Source organism: Schistocerca americana, chromosome 2 (genome assembly GCF_021461395.2).
Source record: "Schistocerca americana isolate TAMUIC-IGC-003095 chromosome 2, iqSchAmer2.1, whole genome shotgun sequence".
Taxonomy (NCBI): Eukaryota; Metazoa; Arthropoda; class Insecta; order Orthoptera; family Acrididae; genus Schistocerca; species Schistocerca americana.
Window position 1 is genome coordinate 409996886 of NC_060120.1, and position 15748 is coordinate 410012633.

The 15748-nt window shown below is 42.4% G+C and overlaps 1 protein-coding gene across 1 annotated transcript in view; it reads right to left on the reverse strand.

Annotated features, from left to right (window-relative positions):
• LOC124594057 (sodium-dependent nutrient amino acid transporter 1-like) overlaps window positions 1–13209 on the reverse strand; it is an 85484-nt gene extending 72275 nt beyond the window's left edge. Inside the window, exons 1-2 of the mRNA XM_047132406.1 lie at window positions 13204–13209; window positions 11388–11474 (exon numbers count right to left, since the gene is read on the reverse strand). Coding sequence (XP_046988362.1) covers window positions 11388–11474; window positions 13204–13209 — 93 coding nt within the window. The remainder of the gene's footprint in view (window positions 1–11387; window positions 11475–13203) is intronic.
• Between the last annotated feature and the right edge of the window lie 2539 nt (window positions 13210–15748).

Consider the following 15748-nt stretch of genomic DNA (forward strand, 5'->3'; position numbering starts at 1 on the left):
CCATCATCTGCAGACATGTAACTGTTTTCCTCTATATATAATCTCAGAGTGAAAACGATATAATTCTGCACTACTGACCAGTAAATGTATATGAGATTCTTTGTTCGCGTGTTTCAGTTACATTGTTAGCTGCTGGCTGCGCAGTCACTCTTACTCGGTAGAAAACAGTAACACATTTTGAAGGCAATTGAAACAAAAGACAATTTCAGATGCAAATTGTCTTTGTAACATCACTTGTAACTACTATCTGAATCAGCGATCTGCACCGGAATCTGTTTGAACCCATCTTTCATCTTAAAGGAAGTGACTCACTGACAACAAGTTTCGCTCTATCATATCTATTACGCCAAGTCAGCTGATAGACGACACGTGTGCTGCGAATACACAGAAAGATAGATCCTTTATCATTTAGCTACAAAATAGCAGGTCAGCAACTGGAAGCAGTTAATACCATAAATTATCTGGGAGTACGCATTAGGAGTGATTTAAAATGGAATGATCATATAATGTTGATCGTCGGTAAAGCAGACGCCAGACTGAGATTCATTGGAAGAATCCTAAGGAAATGCAATCCGAAAACAAAGGAAGTAGGTTACAGTACGCTTGTTCGCCCACTGCTTGAATACTGCTCAGCAGTGTGGGATCCGTACCAGATAGGGTTGATAGAAGATATAGAGAAGATCCAACGGAGAGCAGCGCGCTTCGTTACAGGATCATTTAGTAATCGCGAAAGCGTTACGGAGATGATAGATAAACTCCAGTGGAAGACTCTGCAGGAGAGACGCTGAGTAGCTCGGTACGGGCTTTTGTCAAAATTTCGAGAACATACCTTCACCGAAGAGTCAAGCAGTATATTGCTCCCTCCTACGTATATCTCGCGAAGAGACCATGAGGATAAAATCAGAGAGATTAGAGCCCACACAGAGGCATACCGACAATCCTTCTTTCCACGAACAATACGAGACTGGAATAGAAGGGAGAACCGATAGAGGTACTCAAGGTACCCTCCGCCACACACCGTCAGGTGGCTTGCGGAGTATGGATGTAAATGTAGTAGATGTAGATGTGTGTATTAAGTTAAGACACCATAGTCAGTGCTATTCCTCTAGCGACTGTTATTGATTTACGATTTTAACCACGAAAATAACCCTTCCATCGGTTAAAAAAGCTATATCACGAGTTAGATAAGCACACTAAAGAGACGAAATCGCAATGCGAAGAAAGAATTTGCGACATAAGCGAAAGCTGGTAAGCGTGTTTCTACATCTGAAAGATGATGTGTACTCAAATTTTGGGCCAGTCCTATAAGACTGGCATCACTAGCGCCACTATGAGGATACAGATCAAGTTTGCTTTAAATACACGCTTTTACGGTCTTGAGCGTTAATTACATTTTGAGACTGGAGGCAGTCAGTTGACGTTAGTCAAGATTGCCTTTATGGCGACAAAAACACTATTTTCAACATCTGACTGAGTTTGAAAGAGATGGTGTAATAGAGCTACGAGAAGCTGGACGTTCCTTCTGCGATATTGCACAAAACCTTGGCAGGAATGTAGCCACTGTACATGATCTCTGGCAGCGATGGTCACAGGAGTAGCTATAGCGCATCCTACTCCATCTGCAGTAGCAATGTGAGGAGTAGTTGGCATCACAGAAACACAACGAACTGATACAAATCAATTACTTCAAGGACAGCTCCGGGCCAGATGTCGTGTCGGGTGCAATTCACTGACCCCAAATCACCGCCATCTGCTACGGAAGTTGTGTCAAGCGAGAGCTCATTGGAGGGCAGGGTGGAGGTCTGTTGTGTTTCTCGTGGGTAACTGGTTCTGCCTCGGCGCCAGTGATGGCGAGTGTTGTTTAGGACGAGGCCAGTTGAGAGCCTACAACCAAACTGTCTGTGTGCTAGGTACATAGCACCTACACCTGGAGTTATGGTCTGGGGTGCGATTTCGTATGACAGCAGGAGCATTCCCTTGGTTATCCCAAGCAACCTGATTGCAAAATTGTGCCGCAGTCTGGTGATTCATCCTGCTGTGCTGCCATTCATAAACAGCGTTCCAGTGGGTGTTTTCCAACAGAACAATGCTCGCCCACATAACGCTGTTTTAACCTAAAACCGCATACAGAGTGTCGACATGTTGCCTTGGCCTGCTCAATCACCAAATATGTCTCCAATCGAGCTCATATTTGACTTCATTGGTAGACAGCTCCAGCAGCATCCATAGACAGCATTAACTATCTCTGTATTTACCGACCAAGTGCAACGGGCGTGGAACGCCATCTCACAAACTAACAACCGGGCCCTGTATAACACAATATATTCACGTTTGCCTGCTTGCATTCAACATTCTGGCGTTATACTGGTTATTAATGTACCAGAAATTCACATTTGCAGTGGCTTATTTCACCCTTACGTTAACCTGTGATCCTGCAATGTTAATTACTTAAATATGTTACCTAGGTATTCCCGAAATTTCGTTACTCTACATTAATTATTTTTTGGTGTCTCGATTTTTTTCTGTCAGTGTATTTGTTAAGGTTTTAATCCATTTTAAGCAAGCGTGAATTTTTCCAGCAAGAGAGAAATTTGAATCGTTAGTGGACTGTTTCGAAACTGACCACTTATGTGGCATTTACTTTCAATAGCTTTTGAAATTCACTAAAGACATATATGCGAAAGACAAACTTGTTTAAGAGAATAAGACGAACGCTTAGGGGATGTTATGAGAACGTGTGGTAGTTGTGTTAAATAGACTAGTGTAAATTTCCTACATTAAACGAGTTCATCTCAAAGAACAACTGCAGTAAATAATATTTTAATATACAGACACTTGTGGTTTTCAGTCCAAAAGACTGGTTTGGTGGGCGCTACTTTGTCCTATGTACGTCTCGTCACCTCTGCATATCTACTGTATCCTACATGCACGTAAACTGGTTTACTGCAGTCAAGCTTTAGTTCCCTTTACAGTTTTTATCCCTCACACTTTCCACCATTACCAAACAAACTACTCCTCCATTATTCATTCGCTGTCGACTCATTCTTTATTTTAGTCAAGTTGTGCCACACAGCTCTTCCCTCCACAATTCGAGGCAGCGCTCTTCGATTAGCTACTCGAAGAGTAATCTTCTGCAAAACTATATTCCAAGAGCTTCTACTCTTCCCATCTGTACTGTTCATCGTCCATATTTCACTTGCGTATTAGATTAGACTCCAGACAAATGCTTAATGGGTACTTAAATTTGGATTCGATGTTAACACATTTATCTCTTTCAGAAACGCTCTTCTTGCTATTACCAGACTACATTTTAAGTCCTCTTTCAGTGATCGTCAGCTATTTCACTGTCCAAATTACAAGCATCAACTGCTGCTTCTTGTGTCTCGTTTCCTTATCTAATTCCCTGACCCTTTCCAGAATTAATTCAATTACGGTTGTGTTTTCAGGACTCTATTCATTCCGCTCAATTGATCTTCAATGTCCTTTGCCCTCTTTGATAGAATTACGATGTCATGAGCAAATCTCAAATTTTTAATTTCTTCTTATTAACATGACTTTCCTTTTCTTAATTTCTCCTTGGTTTCCTTCACCACTTGTTCTACACTGAGATGACAAAAGTCTTGGGTTACCTCTTAATATCATATTGAACCTTCTTTTTCCCGTCGCAGTGCAGCAGATCGACTTTGCATAGACTCAACAAATTGCTGGAAGTCCCCTGCAGAAAATTGAGCTATGGTGACTCTATAGCCGTCCATAACTGCGAAATCGTTGCCGGTGCATGACTTTGTGCACGTGCTGACCTCTCGATTACGTTCCAAAAATGTTATATGGGATTCATGTCGGGCGATCTGCGTAGCCAAATCAATCGCTCGAGCCGTCCAGCATGTTCTTGAAAGCAGTCTCGAACAGTTGTGGCCAGTGATATGACGCATTATCATGGGAACTCCAAGCCCATAATTGGTTGCAAATGATCTACAAAAAGCGAACGTAATCATTTCCAGTGAGTCATCGCTTTAGCTGGACCAGGGGACCCAGTCCATTCCACGTATACACAGCCCGCACCATTACGAAGCCATCAACTGTTTACACAGTGCCTTGTTGATGACTTGTGTCCATGGCTTCGTGAGATCTGCTCTACACTGGAACTCTACCATCAGCTATTACCCACTGCAGTCAGGGCTCATCTGACCAGGCCATGGTTTTCCAGTCGCCTAGGGTCCAACCGATATAGTCACGAGCCCAGGAGAGGGGCTACGGGTTATGTGCTGTTAGCAACGATTCTCGTGTCGGTCGTCTGCTGCCATACCCCATTAACATCAGATTTCGCCCCACTATGCTAACGGATACGTTCGTCGTACATCCCACATTGATTGCTGCGCTTATTTCATGCTTGTCTGATAGCACTGACAACTCCACGAAAACACCGCTGCTTTAGGTCGTTACGTGGAGGCCATCGGCCACTGCGTTGTCCGTGATTAGAGTTAATGCCCAATATTTGGCACTCCAGGCACATTCTTGGATCTCAGAATATTACGTTCCCTAACGATTTCCGGAATGGAATGTTCAATGCATCTACATCCAACCACCATACAGCGTTCAGAGTCTGTTGATTCATGTAGTGCGACCATAATCATGTCGGAAAAATTTTCAAATAAATCACCTGAGTACAAATGACAGCTCTGCCCATGCACTGCCCTTTTATACGCTAAATGGTACTACTACCATCTGTATAAGGAGCATGTCAGTATCGCATGACTTTTGACACCTCCGTGTACATACAGAATGAAAAACATGGAGGGGTAGGGTAGAATGCCAACGGCCTTGCCGCAGTGGTAATACCGGTTCCCGTCAGATCACCGAAGTTAAGCGCTGTCGGGCTGGGCTACCACTTGGATGGGTAACCATGCGGTTTGCCTAGCGCTATTGACAAGCGGGTTTGCACTCAGCCCTTGTGAGGCACACTGAGGAGCTACTTGACTGAGAAGTAGCGGCTCCGGTCTCGTAAACTCACATACGGCCGGGGGAGTGGTGTGCTGACCACAAGTCCCTCCATATCCGCATTCAGTGACGCCTGTGGGCTGAGGATGACACGGCGACCGGTCGGTGCCGCTGGGTCTTCCAAGGCCTGTTCAAAAGGAGTTTGGATTAGTTTAGTAGGATAGAACACTTTCTCATACCCTTCTCAACGTCAGAACGAAGCAGGAGAAACCGTTTTGTAAACTTGGCAACATAATCACAGAGGACAATAGATGCTTAATGGAAGTGAACAGAAGGATAATATTGGCAGTAGGCATTTATGACTAAGGAAAACATTTTAACTCGCAAACATGTGAATACTGAGGTCCGATTATCATTTGCAAAATCACTTGCATGGAGCACACTCCTCTATGTATGTAGAACTTGTGGTCTGGGTGAATTGGGAAGTAGCCGACATGGAGCTACTGAAATATGGTTATGGTGGAAGATGGCAAGAATGAGCAATACGGAAAGAAAAACCAACATCGAAGTCTTGAGGGAAGCCAGCAGAAGGCTATTAAAGGAAATAGAAAAGAGAAAAACAAAGTATGCTGGATATGTCATCTGACATAACACCTTCATCATTTAATATTCTTGAAGCGAAAGTGCTCGGAAGGAAAGGAAGAAGACGGGACAGGATGAAGTACTTGGGATGCATCTAGAAGAGGATAGGATGCGACAATTACATGGAAATGAAACGAAAGGCCAATGACAGAAGAGAGTGGTTGCATCGACAAGGCATAATCCTTTAGAATATATATGTACAACTCTTCGTAGTCGGGCTTCTGTACAAGTTTTAGACAGCCTTCGCTCCCTGTGTGTTTGCCTGATAGCTTAAGAATTTAGACAAGTGTATTCCATTCAACAGCGTCAAAAACATTAAGTGTTTACAAAAGCTAATAATAACGATTTACCTTATTTCATCGTATCATCTAAGATAAGACATAAGGTCGTAATTGGTTCGCAGGTTCCTTCGTTTCTCCAGAATTAAGCTGATCATCCCCAGTAGGCTTCTACACTCGTTTCATCCTTCAAGTACTTTATAATCGTAATTCATTAACCTATGGGTTCGGAAATACTCATACGTACCTGTCAACATTTGCCTTCTTTAGTATGATGTTTGTTACATTCATCTCTAAGTCTAAGGGTATTTTGTCTACCTATACACCAAGTCAATTAGTTTTAACATGGTTGATTTTCCCTAGGATTGCTCAGCGAGTATATCTGTTCCAGCTGAAACGCTTATACTTAGGTCTTTCAGTGCTCTGTCAAATTCTTCTCGCAGTATCGCTCACCCGAACTCACTTTCATCCATATGCAAGTTTCTTTCCTTTACATAACCTTTCTATACATTCCTTCCACTTTTCAGTCGTCCTTTAGTACCAGATTGCCATCTGAGCTCTTGAATTTCACACAACTGCATCTTTACTGTCATAAATTTTACTACATGCAGAATCCACCTTCCCTATATTCATTCATAGATATACGCATTGCATTTGATTTCCAGCCGTTTGTGTTTTGCCAGTTCGCACTTACTATCAGTCTAATTATTTCAACGTGATATTCTCATTTACCTGCGTCACTTACCACATTTTTACATTTTCTCCTTTCCTAAATTAAATTTTATATCTCGCATGTTATCTAAGAATTTCTGTGAAGCTTTATCTATTTACATGACTGTTGCTGTGCTCCCTTCTCTATTTCGTCTCTCAAAGTTAGCCACTGATTTTCTATTTTATTTACAAACCGCTCATTAGCTTCAATAAACTTAATAATTGAGATGTAGTTCCCTGTAGAGACACTCCCTACAACACCGTGGCTACGGTTGAGTAAGCAAAGGAGCAGTACAACATTGTTCAGCATGACAAGTCCATACTCGCTTTGTAGCGGACGTAAGTTATAAAATAGCATTAAACAACGTAGATCGCTCCCGTGATACCATGAGTATCAATACCTGGTGAACTAACGGAATCCCATATACAGGAAAAATAATCAAAAACTGACCGTATATAATAGTCTATGCGATTATGTAAAATGAAGCAGCACCGGTCCCTCAATTACCTTAACAGCTCAGTCGGCAGAAAGCAGCTCATTGCAAAGCCAGACGGCAAGAAGCTGCACTTACACTATGTGATCAAAAGTATCCGGATACCTGGCTGAAAATGGCTTACAAGTTCGTAGCACCCTCCATCGGTAATGCTGGAATTCAATATGATGTTGGCCTATCCTTAGCGTTGATGACAGGTTCCACTCTCGCATATATACGTCCAATCAGAAGCTGGAAGGTTTCTTGGGGAATGGCAGCCCATTCTTCACGGAGTAATGCGCTGAGGAGAGGTATCGATGTCGGTCGGTGAGGCCTGGCACGAAGTCGGCAATGCAAAACACCCCAAAGGTATTCTATAGGATTTAGGTCAGGAATCTGTGCAGGCCCAGGGTTTGTTATTGTCCTGTAACCACTCCACCAGAGACCGTGCATTATGAACAGGTGCTCCACCGTGTTGAAAGATGCAATCGCCATCCCCGAATAGCTCTTCAACAGTAGGAAGTAAGAAGGTGCTTAAAACATCAATGTAGGCCTGTGCTGTGATAGTGCCACGCAAAACAACAAGGAGTGCAAGGCCCCTCCATGAAAAACACAACCACACCATAACACCAGCGCCTCTGAATTTTACTGTTGGCACTACACACGCTGGCAGATGACGTTCACTGGGCATTCGTCATACTCACATCCTACCATCGGTTCGCCACATTGCGTACCGTGATTCGTCACTCCACACAACAATCGTCCAATGTTTACGCTCCTTACACCAAGCGGAGTGTCGTTTGGCATTTAACGGTGGGATGTGTGGCATATGAGCAGCCGCTCGACTATGAAATCGAAGTTTTCTCACCTCCCGCCTAACTGTCATAGTAACTGTAGTGGATCCCGATGCAGTTTGGAATTCCTGTGTGATGGTATGGATAGATGTCTGCCTATTACACATTATGACCCTCTTCAACAGTCGGCGGTCTCTGTCAGTCAACAGACGTAGTCGGCCTGTACGCTTTTGTGCTGTACATGTCCCTTCAAGTTTCCACTTCACTACCACATTGGAAACAGTGCACCTGTGGATGTTTAGGAGTTGGAAATCTCGGATACAGACGTATCACACAAGTGACAACCAATCATCTGACCACGTTCGAAGTCCTTGAGTTCCGCGGAGCGCACCGTTCTGCTCTCTCATGATGTCTAATGACTACTGATGTCTCTGATATGGAGTACCTGACGGTAGGCGGCAGCACATGCACCTAATACGAAAAACGTATATTTCTGGGGGTGTCCGGATACTTTATCATATAGTGTATTACCGCAATCGCTTGCAGTGGATGTTTAACGACAATTGTCGTGTCTAAGAGGGCTGCTCAGATTGTCTCCTAAATCGTTTACGTAGATCTAAAACAAGAGAGGGCCTATAACACTTCCTTGGGGAACACCAGACATAGCTCCTGTTTTACTCGATGTCTTTTCTTCAGTTATTACGAAATGTGGCCTTTCTGCAGGAAATCACGAATCCACTCACAGAACTGAGACGATACTACATAATTCTGTAATTTAATTAGAAGTCAATTGTGAGGAACAGTGTCAAAAGCCATCTGGAAATCTAAGAATATAGAATCAATTTGACGTCCCCTGTCGGTAACACTCATTACTTCGTGAGAATAAAGAGCTACTTATGTTTCACAAGAACGATATTTCCTGAATCCATGTCAGCTATCTGTCAACATATCGGTTTGTTCGAGGTGATTTATAATGTTCTGCCATAGTATATGTTCCAAAATCCTACTGCAGATTGAAGTTAGTGATATGGGTCGGCCGGCCGGGGTGGCCGAGCGGTTCTAGGCGCTTCCGTCTGGAACTGCGCGACTGCTACGGTTGCAGGTTCGAATCCTGCCTCGGACATGGATGTGTGTGATGTCCTTAGGTTAGTTAGGTTTAAGTAGTTCTAAGTTCTAGGGGACTGATGACCTCAGAAGTTAAGTCCCATAGTGCTCAGAGCCATTTGAACCATTTTTGATATGGGTCTGTAATTTAGAGGATTACTCATACTTCCTTTCTTGATGTGACTTGTGTAACTTTCCAGTCTTTGGACACGGATCTTTCTACGAGCGAAGAACGGAGCTGCTGTATCGGCATACTCTGAAAGGAATCTGACTGGCGTACGATATGGACAGAAGGTAGTCCCTTTCTTAAGTGTTTCAAGGGTTTTATTAATTTTTTTAAGCTGATCGTAACAGTGTAGATAAATCTTCAGGCATTTAGACGTAGGCAATGATATCTTTAAATCTAGCAGCTAGTAGTTATCAGCATAAACTATCCTTTCTTTAAACTAGTCCACCAGAAAGAAGCTTGATGTAAAGAGTGCTATTAGCGTCTTGCTACACTGTTATACAGATAACTTATATTATGCAGGATGTCCCATTCGAAAGAGGCCCCACAAACAAACATTTCCTTAAATTACACTTATAGGCTTCGCACAAAAATCACGAAATGAAATGAATGTGTCCTACCTTGTTCATGGAGAAATAAATGTGATTCATAAAAGGTGATGGAAGTGACCGCCCTCGACTTGCAAACACAGCTAATCACATGTAATTCGTATTATAGATGGTATCTTCTCTCAGCCATTATTTCGGTTTGTCGTAGTTTCTCTGTGTGATTTAAATTACAATATAGTAATCTAGGTTCAGTGTTTCAGTGCCTTCCTTAAATCCCTTCTTTCAACACGGTCCAAAAATACGCCTGGATCTCCATTTATCTCCATACAGACGGGACGTTAAACTTTAATTATGTCTGCCAGTATCACATTTACTTCCACATATACATTTATTAGTTTCGTGTAATTGGCGGTTTCTCCTCGCCACAGCTGACGGTGCATTTACTAGTACACTGTCTTTCATTCGGCTGCTAACCATTTAGTAGCAAACTGCTTGTTGCTAAACAACACCATTTTATGCCGATGGACCATTTTTTCTGTTGTCAATAGTTCTAATCCTAAGCACAAGCGTTACAGACGTACTACGAGTTCTGGAAAAACATATAACTACCCGAGCACAAACGTCCCGTCCGTCATAAATGTTACTGATCTGAGAATAGCTCGTCGTTAGATGGAAACGTTCAAATATGTTCTGGTATCCCGTATTTTAGTTTAAGGACGGAGAAGAATATTGACTGCCGTGAACCGAAAGAAAACTATTTAATTCGCATTGTTACAAAAATTCTCCAAACGATTTTTCCTATGCAGTGGAGCCACTTCCTAAACCTTATTTCTCATACCGACTCCACTTTTTTTTATTTTAGCTTCTACGTTATATGTATCAAATAAAGCTTTCATTTGTTTAAACGCATATCTCATTTCCACTTTTGACGTCTTCGCTAATCTGCCTATCTCCTTAGCCATATGTCCAATGAGCTCAAGTTTTCTCAAGCCTCCTACCTTCCCACTCCTTTTCTCCTTCTAACCGACCATTTAATGTTCTGCTACCCATGAGCCTCGTCATCTCACTCTAAATATACATACAGACTCTGCAAGCCACTATACCGTCGTACCAATATTATTTTCTGTCCTATTTCATTCGTGCACTGAGCGACGGGAAATCACTGTACGCCTGTGTACACTCACTAATCTCCTCTTATTCTCGTGATTCCTACACGAGAAATCAATGGTGGTAACGTAATTGTATTTTTCGAGTACATCTGGTCTCAATTTACCCAACAGATCATTTTTTATGTCCCGTAATTCCTTAGCTGCTTCTATAGTTTTGAACTAGTAGTCCATTATGCTATTAAATGAAACGCTGCTTTTCTCCTGTCATTTTTCACACGTCTTCAGAGACGATTTGTAATCTTGTTAATCCATATGCACCCTCCTGGAGTTGTACTTAGGCTACATACATCAGGATGTCCAATTACCGGCGTTTATTAAACACATCTCAACTGAATACCTCACATTCACTGTTCACAGTATTTTGGTGTGTGAGTTTACTGTAGCTAGTGTTTCCAACAACAAAAAAAGCTACAATTCGCAGCACTATTTGTAGTAAACACACACAACCGACGCACAATGAACGGTGAAAGTTGTGTTTTTAGCTGAAATTTGTTCGATAAACACCAAAAACAAGACGTCCTGAGGCACGCAGACCAAATAAGCGCAACTCCATTACGGCACACATGGACTAATAAGATCACAAATCACCACTGAAAATGCTTCACAAAAAAATGAAGCCAAATGCGTATGGCATACAAAGAAAAGCCGTCATTTACTTGCATAACGATCACATCTAGAAAAAGTTGAAAAAAATTAAAAAGAACTGCAAAACTTTTGGCTTACCTCATTTGCTCCCTCTGCATTGTGCTGATTTCGACTTGTCAGATCTAATTCACTACCTTCATAGGCATGATTATCCTTTCCTTGACCCTGTGAACAGTAAGAGCGTTGGTATAATATATACTCGGAACGAAAACAGTTAAATGACAACTTCATCGTTGGATTCTGCACATGATAATTATTTTTTGTGTTATTGTTGTGATGCACTGAGCTGTGCATGGTTGGACAGCCGTGGCTTGCTACACATTCTTCGGCAATAAATATTTTAGTTCTAAAGACATGTTAAGCGTAGCCGCCGTTTCACAATACTGAGCAGAAATAGAAAATCTTATATGGGATGAAAGAACACAACAAATCATGTCCCATAGTCGCTGTTGGGGTATTTTTATTCAAATGTCCGATTATTCCGCAAAGTATTTACTGTCAGTTATAAAACATACAACAGCCATCCGTAACGTGGACAATTTCACCGTATAAGAAAAGTTAGACGTCAAAGTGATAAATCTGAGCTGAATATAAGTCTTTGTGGGTTACGGCCTGTAGACACTGAATACTGAGATACATATACTGTACATCGATCTAGCACCATTTTGGTTGGTGGACGTCTATTTAGAGCCCTACGTCAAGTAAATGCCAAGCCATTAAAACCAACACAAAAACTGAAGTTATACCGAAAAATGACAAAGTTTCAAGTAACAGTACGGAGAAATCTAGGAATATTTAACAACGCCCTTCGTAACGCTACTGTGGAAAGCTCTAAGACAAGATTAAACCACCTACGGCGCGCACAGATGTGTTCAAGCACTCATTCTTCCGACGCTTAATACACGAATGGAACTGGAAAAAGTCTCAACACGCGGCACAACGCAAAGCAACCCCTGACCCGTACTTAACGATGGTTTTCACAGTATGTGTGTAGATGCAGTACAACAGTGGTAGTTTGAGTTTGAGCAGTGCAACGCCTGTATAAGGCTAGAACATGTTAAATGTTGCTTTCAAAGTGAGAGCAGCCGAACTAATAGCTGATTAAATATCCATTATAGCTGTGTAAATTAGGGACATTTTAAGTCAACTGGTGTAATGCTATATGTATGATGCAAGGTCATCTATGCTCAAAACATGCGTTGAGGAGTAGAACACTGACTTCGGTTATATTTCCTAAAGAACGTAACTGGATCAGGTAGTAGCGTCAAGTAAGTTATATTTGACTTGTTTAAAAACAGCCAATGGGGGACATGAGTCCAACTGGTCAGATCATTACACGTCAGGATTCTCGTATGGAACTTACAGAAATTTACTCAGTTCAGTTATAGAGAGCAAAGCAAAGGCAGTGCACCAGTAGAGTGTTTATAACAACAGGCTTGCAATGAGAAGGCACATAGTAATTTACAGTTCAAATTGGTTCAAATGGCTCTGAGCACTATGGGACTCAACTGCTGAGGTCATCAGTCCCCTAGAACTTAGAACTAGTCAAACCTAACTAACTTAAGGACATCACAAACATCCATGCCCGAGGCAGGATTAGAACCTGCGACCGTAGCGGTCTTGCGGTTCCAGACTGCAGCGCCTTTAACCGCACGGCCACTTCGGCCGGCAGTAATTTACGGGATATGACACTAATGTACATTAATCTGTCCATCGCTATTTCCACAATTAGTGTAGCATGCATCCGGGGAGAGTTTAATTGGAATCACAGTAACAGACGTTGGGATGGTAAGTCATAAGACGGCTACATTCTTTGGATAGTTTGATCATGTCTCGTTGCAGTTTTGACGCATAAATAATTCAAGCTACAGGTGTAGTTCACTGGTGCATTTACCTCCATGGTCGCCGTAGTGGGAAGTTGGTTTCTTTGAGGGTGCAGCGCGGCAGACACATCGATTTCCCGTTCACCCGTAGCTTGGCAGTACTTCAGAAATACGAGCCAATGCAAGGCAAGTTTATATACCGCACATCACAGTTCCTTATCAGCGTTTATCTCGCAAGCCGAGGGGTTCTTTAGACCTTCACTGCTAAGCTGTTGTCGTAGTCATGTGATCCAGAGACGTTTTGCCTGAAGGAGAAACAAAAAAGTTATATTAACAATTCAGTGCTTGCGTTTCCATCGGCTTCGTTACTTCTAGCGATTAACTCCTATATCTTTCTTTATGCAAGTATTGTAGCATTTTCGTAGCGTGCGAAAATTTCGTACTCTTACTCTTATTCGCCAGGGACCAATGAAAACAGTTTAAATAAAAGGAACCGTATTTGCCAAGATAACTTTCATGCATACGAAACGAGTGTTACAGACGGAATTGAATTGGACGAATTTCCCCATGCATCCACTAGGGCTTCAACCAATTAGCGCCCATGTAATGTTGAAATAGTGCATTAGAATTCGTCCAGACGCAACAACTCATGATGAGGCAGTGAACTGAAATGGCTGTGTCTGCTGCCTACACCGAAGCGTTCTGTCAGGCAGAAAAGATTTGGTTGGTTTATAGTGACTGTGGAGGGGGAAAGGGAATGAGTAGGGAGGGAAGGGGAGAGGAAGCAAATAGTCTTTGTAAACGTATTTCTGGGAAAGAAGTCTGCACGTTATAAAAGAAAATATACGTAACTGCCAAGTACGGAAACAAGTTCTTATCGCTTTTAATACAATTGCCATCGTAGAAGTTACTCGAAAGCGCTAAGTAGAAGAACTGTATTGGACTCATACAATACATATTACAAAGTTCATTTCTTATAAGCAAATTGTGAAATTTTCAGTCAAACCTGCCATTTATCTTTAATAAGGAAACCTGTAGTTATTATCACTACTTTTGTTCCTCCCCGTCTTTCCCATGCAGAACGAAGTGTCATAACCGTACAGATCGCTTAAGAACGTTCCATATTCTTTCCTGTGCAGGTAAAGTATGAAGTTAATGAACAGAAAGCAAACTAATTTACCAGATAAACTGTGATCAGGGGCCATTACCAGATGGAAGCAAATCACGCTTAACAAGTCCGTCCAGAACACACTTCGTTCGTTCTTATGTTGTCCATAGCCTGTGGCAACAGTTCTAAGCACTGAGCAGAAATTTCATCCAAAGGTGGCGAAGGTATTTGTTGGTGACTGGTATAAGGAATATGACCACGATTCTATCCCAACTGCGATATCGCTTGCCCTAGACAACAGGAGTGCGATGTGACAGATAAGTGTGCTCGGAATATTTCAGTAACGTGAAGTACACGAAAGGGGAGGGAAGTGCAAGTACAATTTCTGATAATAAAATTCTGTTATGAGGGGAGTTACCGTCATCTACTATAGCGTACGAGCTGATCTAATCGCAGATGTGATACGCATATCGAACGCTATTTTTTCGCGCTATTTTCCATCTCTCTCTTCATTATGGCAGAGCTGCACACAGCGTACATCATTTTGTTGCCACGGAAAGTCTATTGTGTACCGAATTTGCACAGATATTCCAATTACACTGCCTGACAAAACAAATGAAGCGCCGGCCACTGTGACCGAACGGTTCTAGGCGCTTCAGTCTGGAACCGCGCGACCGCTACGATCACAGGTTCGAATCCTGCCTCGGGCATGGATGTGTGTGATGTCCTTAGGTTAGTTAGGTTTAAGTAGTTCTAAGTTATAGGGGGCTGGTGACCTCAGATGTTAAGCCCCATAGTGCTCAGGGCCATTTGAACCATTTGAACAAATGAAGCACCCAGAAGACATGATCGGATATTAATGTAATTTGTACACGTACACACTATCGGCGGATATGTAAGTGATTGCAATGGCAATTCTCTATGACAGGTAAATTGGCCGCCAGACTGCATTAGTGTTCTTCGTGATCAGTGTTGTTACCAGGCCTGGTAGGGTAGATAAGAGCAATGAAGAGCGTCAGATTTGAGTGAACGGCGTGAAGAACACGAAGAAGCCACGTACTCGTGTGAGACACCATTACCATTACTTTACAGAGACAATTTGCCCTTCTGGCCGAATCGTGCAATGTCCAGATTTGTGGAGCATGCGGATGTGACAGTGGTTCGATGTTGGCCTTCATGGGGATGACTATGTCTGATCACCACAGCGGAGAATCGCGATATTGTACAACAAGCACGCCGTATCCTCTTCACACATCCATCTGGTATCTGAAAATAAGGCCATAGATGTTAAGTCCCATAGTGCTCAGTGCCATTTGAACCATTTGAACCTGAAAATAAGTAATGGACTTCTTGCAACATTCGGTGTCATCTCGCATCATTGGTCCGAAAATAGCAGCTGCCGTTAACACCACAACACAAACGGCTGCGTATGCAGTGGTTCCGTGAATGGGAAGATTGACATCTAATGAATGGTGTCACAATGTGTCCGGCGATGAAACGCTGTTCTG